The sequence below is a fragment of the Brassica oleracea genome, chromosome C9, assembly GCF_000695525.1.
Source record: "Brassica oleracea var. oleracea cultivar TO1000 chromosome C9, BOL, whole genome shotgun sequence".
In the NCBI taxonomy this organism is placed as follows: domain Eukaryota; kingdom Viridiplantae; phylum Streptophyta; class Magnoliopsida; order Brassicales; family Brassicaceae; genus Brassica; species Brassica oleracea.
In genome coordinates, this window is record NC_027756.1 from 9,359,005 (window position 1) to 9,366,465 (window position 7,461).

General features: G+C 33.0%; 1 protein-coding gene and 1 long non-coding RNA gene across 3 annotated transcripts; both read right to left on the reverse strand.

Moving 5' to 3' along the window:
• Window positions 1–883: 883 nt before the first annotated feature.
• Window positions 884–1,343, reverse strand: LOC106317500. Its single transcript, XM_013755307.1, has one exon. It carries the CDS (start codon window positions 1,268–1,270, stop codon window positions 998–1,000), a length of 273 nt encoding a protein of 90 aa, XP_013610761.1. The 5' UTR covers window positions 1,271–1,343; the 3' UTR covers window positions 884–997.
• Window positions 1,344–3,786: 2,443 nt separating this feature from the next.
• Window positions 3,787–4,903, reverse strand: LOC106316503. Of its 2 annotated transcripts, none has more exons than XR_001264847.1 (4): window positions 4,689–4,903; window positions 4,425–4,587; window positions 4,218–4,328; window positions 3,787–4,061 (listed from the first exon to the last, which is right to left on the reverse strand). It is a non-coding gene; the product is annotated as an uncharacterized LOC106316503 (long non-coding RNA). The 2 variants fall into 2 exon arrangements; XR_001264846.1 differs by having other exon boundaries at window positions 4,422–4,587.
• Window positions 4,904–7,461: the final 2,558 nt, after the last annotated feature.

Sequence of the window (7,461 nt, forward strand, 5' to 3'; positions counted from 1 at the left end):
TTATTTTAATTTTTGCCAGACGACTGAAATGTAAGTCGTCTGGGGAAGTCAAACTTCTGAAATTATCCAGTCAAATGCAAAACTAATCTATGATGACTGAAATGTAAGTCGTCTAGGTTCTTTGGAAATTTTTTTGAAACCAAACAAAAACAGACGACTTAACTTTCAGTCGTCTCAGGTTACAGATTTCAAAGTCAATTGCAAAAATAACCTTTGCGTTGACCAGACGACTTCCAGGTAAGTTGTCTACAGCCAGACGACTTCCCAAGTAAGTCGTCTGACGAACAGATCTGGAAAAAAACTCGATGTCATACCTTAAATTGGTGAGATAAGTTCCTTAGCATACATAAGGCTTCTCCAAGCACACAGAATCACAAACGAAAGTAACCCACCCAGAATCGTTAGCTTCTATGACTCTATGAACCATAAAAAATTTAGAATCAAAATCTTGAGTTTTTTTAGCTCATTGTGGAGAGAAAGTGAGAGATATGTTGTGTTTAGTTCACAAGAATGGAAAAAAAAGAAGGGTAAATCGATTTTGGGAGCATTAAGAGCTTCAAATTGGTTGTTCATAGTGGTTGTGGTATTGATGACAATGACAATCTTGTAATTACTTGAAGATGATGAGGGTGAGAGAGTAAAAATGTCATTTTCGAAAAAAAAAGAAAAAAAAAATTGGTAGCATTTTCGTAAATTATATGAATTTGTGGGGTGAATAGGGCAAAACTAATTTTCAAAAAAAAAAAAAGGTTAGTTTTGGGTTTGACTTTAATTTATAGGTCAATTCTGCAAAAAACCTATTTTTTATTGTTCTTCTTTATAAGATGTGCTATTTGATTTCTAATTCATGACTTAATATCTATATGACCTGAAAAAACCTCCATATTTTCTGAGAAACTTAACGATCCAATTCAAAAAATTCACCAAAAACTATTAAATGATCAAAATGAGAAGAACAAGAGCTTCAGAATCAACTAGTAGTAGACTACGGAATGATCTAGAATCGAACGGTGGTGGGACCAAAGCAGCTAAGACCCATAACTCTCTCCATGGAAGCCTCAGATTTAGCCTTCGAGTTGTCGCTGACGAAATCATCCGATGAAGAAGATGATGGGGCGGAAGGTGTACGAGACGTTACAGCGATGGCACGGAGACGAGGCTTTACATCTTTGTTGAAAAAGCGGACAGGATAATTCCAGCGTGCTTCAAGTGCGGCAATTACCGCTGCCACCATCCACGAGGTTTGTCTTGCAGTTGTAGCAGCGCCCATCGTTAAGTTGCTGCGGATAATAAGTGGCTTCTTTAGGTTTTGGAGACGGAACTTTCTCGCTTCTCCAAGTAAATGAGAATTATTTTTTTTTGACATTTAATAAACTATCCTTTTTCATTTTACAGATTTGGGTTCTGTCCGAAATTCTTAAGCGTTTACAAACGTAATCATTTTTCTGAAAAGGGTTAGTTGGTATTGTTTATGGAAAACTAGGGTCGGCCCGTCCTACGGGCAGGAAGTTATAATAAACACTATTTTATATGAATTGGCGGGAAGTTATAATAAACACTATTTTATATGAATTTATATTAATGTTATGAATTAAAAAAAATATTATAGAGAAAACGATATTATAAACAAATAAATAATGAATAGAATTTTGAATAATCTTTTTTGGTTTGAATTAAAGTGACTGTAATCTTCTTTATTCTTTATTTCAGAGAAACATAATTAGAAAAATAATTTAGAAAATGTAATAATATATATCTTGTTATTATTTTATTTCACTTTGACATAATAAAAGAAAATTAAAGTTTAAATAAATATTAATATATTTAATTCAAGAATTTTAAATTTTTTAAAAAAATACGCTAATTAATTTTTCATGATAATATATTAGTCTAACTCCAAGCTAAATCGGTTAAAATGATACAATAATTAAATATCAATTTCAAAATACTATATAAATAGTATAATAATATCATAAATAATAATTATTTATCTAATTTAAAAGGAAATGATGTTTTAGAATATATTTGTTTCAAATCATAATTATATCTGGAATGAAATATTAATTACTTTTTAGTGTTTTACTGGTTATGTTTGCAACTTATTATAACTTTTGTTGAAATTTGTTTAATAACAAAATTATTTGTTATAAATTTTTCTCATACTATTTTAAAATATTGTTTTAAAATAATATTTTATAAATTAATAAAAATCATATACTTCTATACCAAATTTCTATTTTAGTTACATACCACTTCATATCAAATAATTTATTCGAAGAAGTTGGAGTGAAGCAAAACATAACTAAACAACAAATAAATAAAATGTAATGTAACCATTAACAATTTGGAAATCAAGATGAACAACCACATATAAATGTTCTTTTATATTCGTTTTTCTTTTCATCAACTAAAGCCTGAAGAAGTAACTATATTCTGTAATTTTTAGTGTTGATTGTATTGAACAAAAGCATATAATTCATATTTCATCAAATATCCCCTTTTCATGTTCTAACCTAATAGTAAAGACAACATTAACATCTATAAATTACATAATTAAATTGAACAATCAAAGAAAATGTAAACTTTATATTAACAACCAAAAAGAGGCACACCACAAAGCAATATGTATAAAATAATCTTTGCACTCCAAATATCGATCTTCTTTCAGTAATTTCATCTTGATACTTCATGAGCAACATAGTAAACATTTTCTACTACTTTTTCCTTAAACATATGAACACACGATTTTCAATTAAATGGCATAACGTGAAAATGTATGAGGGAAACAATTATTTACACTAATACTCCCAGAGCCTGTATTTGAAGCTTACAATGATATTCCAAAAATATGAAGAGAAATAGTTTCAAAGATTGAAAAAACCTGACCCGAGTTTCATAAAAATCCCGAAAGTATTGGATTAAGAATTCTCATTGGATTTCACAATGACAACTACAAATGTTATTTTCTCCAAACTCAACTGCTCATTATCTTTACTTGGGAAATTATCATACAGTAATCACCATTGCAGATGTAAAGTTAGTTGTGTTTTTAGGTTAGTCAAAACCTTGTTTTTTTTTTTGTATTTTGACTTGTCTAACTCTATGTGTAGATACAAAAATGTGTCTTGGATGAGCTGCACAAAAGATAATGAGTTGCATAATCAGTTAGATTTTCTTAGTGAAGTTTGTATATCCTTAAAAGTTAGAAAACAAAGAAATACAGAATCAATTGATTCGGCTTTGGGTCTTTGTTTTGTTATTCTAACACTTGCCTTGGTATAACTATTGAAAACATTTTCATGTAAGAGAGCTTATAAAAAACTTAGGTTCCAAAAGTTAAAGCTAATGCGAATCACCATTGTTATCTCCTCTAGACTATATAATGGCAAAAATTTTCAATGGTAGGTAGAATCGCTAAGTATCAGTACAAAGAACCGTAGGGCATAAAAGAATTTAACAGTTCAAAAACAAAAGAAACCTCTCACTTCATCAGCTGGTTTGAATCTTTTAATAGTTCTCACCATAAATTTCTTGCAAGTCTCATTCAATTTTTCATAGGCTTTGCATTTCTGCACAAAGTTTAACACCTTTGAGTTAGACCATGTGAATCTACAGTAAGGACCAAGAATCATTATCTATATTCTGAGGTTGATGGTCTCATAGGCGTTTTCACTGTAGACTTAAACATCATGTGCAAAGGATAAGCTATATCCAAACTCAACCATCCTTCCTCGGTAGGTAATCTCAGATACGATCATTTTGTACATTATATTTTATATGGGTATGTGATCAAATAAACTTTTTATTTGTTTTGACTTTTGAGTTGTTTTTACTCAGAAAAAAAACGGTAAAACCTTGGAGAGGAGCTCGCACCATCGCCTAACTCGCCATTGATGCATACCAAGAGCTCTATTACTAACTTATTCCACAAAGATCCGATACAAAGACTAATAATAATCACAACTTTGTTCTAAATTCTTGATTCTTCCACTTACTGATGCTCTGTTTCAATCTCTTCTCCCTCTATTTCATCTTCCTTTCTTTCCTCCAAGCTACTTCTCCTGGTTTTTCATTTCATCCGTTAATCAAAATTTCAATTTATATAAGCACATCGAAGATAAATCTAAGATAAGATATTTGAGGTGAGAGTAAAGAAAACAATAATGTCGTACGGAGATGTGGAGAGAGGAGGGAATAAGAACAGAGGAGATAACAACCTATTTTTATGATGAAAGCTCTGGCAGAAATCACTGGACTTCCTATCTGGCTATCTGATTACGGCGACCGTTGATTGCGAATCTAGTTGTATTTATTGCTGTTAGGTTCGTCTACGACGAAGAAAAAAAAATCGATGTGTATCAAGATATATGATGTAAATGGTTTTATTTATGAAATTTTTGGGGGAGAGTGAATGGTTTTACAACTTTCCCCAAGTCCCGACAATGAATTCAGCTTCATCGACATCTACTCTTCTCAAACCCAATCCTCCACCTCATCATAAATCGATCATCACCACCTTTGTATCTCCGCCTCTCTATAATCCACTTTGCCACCACATCACCCGCCGCCATTTACTCTCCTTGTCGTCTGCATACACAGAAGCAACGTGTTATTAGGAGGTAGATCGATTTCTGGAAATCTTATGATCAAAAATATTGGAGTGATGAATTTTCAGGTGTAGAACATACCTTTTATAGTAGGAGATCCTGAGCAAGGGAGTAATGGTCTTAATGCCTGCGTTAAAGTCGGCGATTGGATTTCTCAATGATTCCGTAACTCTAGTAGATATTTACTTCCGGTGGATGTACAAACAAAAAACTGAGGCGGAGAGTATCGGGCGGAGAGTCCGATGAGAGAGCTTCTGTGTTTTTATGGGTTTTAATAAAAGCCCAAACAAATTTGAGCAGATCTGAAACCACAAAAGAAACCCACACGTATTGCATAATTTCGTTAATGAAACGATGCGGGTTTCCATCTTGACACGTGTCGATATGGTATGAAACGAATTTCTTAGGTGGCATCCTATGTGTCTCTCTAATGAGAGAACAAACATTACTTTATAATAATATATAGATAGATTAATTGAAATTAAAGAATGGCAAATTTTCATATCGAAAAGATATAAAATGAAAATAACATATAAATTTTTAGTTCAGTGAATCAAATTTGAGAGTTGAATTACCTGGGTTGTCAAATTAATCCCTAAACTAGATTTTGACCCGCCCTTTAGGGCGGGTATATTTTTTATTTTACATTTTTGTTGAAATTTAATTTTTATATTTGTGTTTTTAGTCATATATATGTTTTTTTGTATAATATTTATCTTAAATAATTAATAAGAGGTTTTAATAATTGTATTAAAATAGTTGGACCACACCTGTATCAATAGGTCATGTTCCTATTTTAATAGTATTGATATATTTCTTTGTATAAATAATTATTGAACGAAGTTGTCATGGTCTGGGATGGCAATCTAGTGCATTTTCTATGTGGTCTACAAGTCCAGTTCACCCTAGACTTAACCAGAGATCATATTCACAGTGAGATTCAAAGGTTAAACATTAGTTTTGGACTTAATGAAATGATGGACCCGTTTTGTGGTATGGAACGAAGCTATGGACCCATCCGATGTTTTATGAGGAGCATGTTCTGTTCTGGGACGGAAATTTTAGTGTATTGCTTCATCCACCACTATCAACAGAAGAGGCAAGTAACAAGTCGACAATTATTTTGGTTGGGTTTCTTCAGAGAAAACACCGAGACTGGGCAGCATCCACCACTATCAATAGAAGAGGAGAATGAGCTGTTTATTCAGGTTGGGTTTCTTACTGTCAAAAGTTCATGTCTTATTTTTTTTGGTTTTTTTTGCTTGTTATTGATATAGTCTCTCACTATTCATTTTCTTTTTGTAGGCCACTTTCACCAATGACAGGGGGCAAATTTATGGCCTTGGAAGCTTGAAGAACCAACTTAATGAAGTGCCATATGACCCAAGAAGATTGTCCTCTATCATCCAAATGCAACAGCAACTTGAAGAAGCTCAACGCCAAATCAAAGAACAAGCTGCTCTTCTTGCAAAGGCTGAGGAAGATAGTGCCCAAGCTGCTGCTGCTGCGGCAAAGGCTGAGGAAGAGCGATCCAGAGTTATAGCTACTCAGCAAGCTACGATCGATGAGTTCTCAATGGTTCGGAAGTACTTGGCCACCACAGACCAGAGATTCTTCGACTTCATCTCCAAAGAAACAGCTTCATCTGATCCCCATCATGTTTAGGCCTTGCCTTTCCCTTCTTATGTATTTTTATTAGGCACTAAAAACTTTCTTTTGGATGTGTGAAACTTGTAAACTCCTTGGAGTTCTTCTGGATGTTTGAAACTTGAAAACTCCTAAGTATTGGAGTTCTTTTGGTTGTTTATGGTACATGTATTTAAACTTTTATGATCTCAAAACCATTTTTAGTAGTTATTAATATCAATTATTATTATTATTATTATTATTAGCAGATTTAAATAACAAATCATGAACAATAAAAAACAATACACCAAAATCATATATTTAACAGTCAAAAAAATATGGTAAGATAGTCGCATATCAGTTACGAAATTAGTCGTAAAATTTAAGCAACTGAGTCACTAATCAGTCGTGATTCGGTAGCAGATATATACCAACTGTTTTCCTACTAAGGTAATTAGTCACTAAATCAGTCGTGTAATTCGGTCGTTAAATGCAGTCGTTAAATTCAGTCACTAAGCCGTCGTAGCATAGTCACTAAATGAGTCGTAAGTCAGTCGCCAAATTGCCTACTAATTACCGACTGAATTTACGACTGACCTAAATAGTAGCAAAACTGTCGCTAAATACCAACTGTTTTACAACTAAATTATTTAGCGACGAGGTATATTACGACGACTCTAATCAGTCTTAAATCAGTCGGATATGACCTTTTAGCGACTGAATACCGACTCATACCATAGTCGGAAACGACGTGTTTTCTTGTAGTGCTTGTTGTCCACAAGTCCAGTTTACTCTAGACTAAACTAGAGCTCATCTTCACAATTAGATTCAAAGGTTAAACATTAATTTTGGACTTAATGATATTTGAAATTGTCCCACGAATTCCTTTCACCAATTAGTGGTTTGTGGTCCGGTTTATCCGGATAAGGATAATCTCTAAAATATTATTTGATAAGTTATTTTTCTACATGTCGCATCACGTTAATTCTCAAAACAGTTAATTAAATATAGGGGTTTTTGCCAAAACTAACCCACAACTTGATTTTAACCCCAAACTTATACCCAAACTTGAATCAAATGCAAAACTAACCTAAAAGCCTAGTGAAATTACAGCTCAGCCCCTTGTGACCAAACAAAAAACAGAAGCCATTTTTACGAATATAGTCCTAGTAAATCGTCTGAGTCGTCTGAGATGTTGGAAGTCGTCTGGACGACTGAAGTGTAAGTC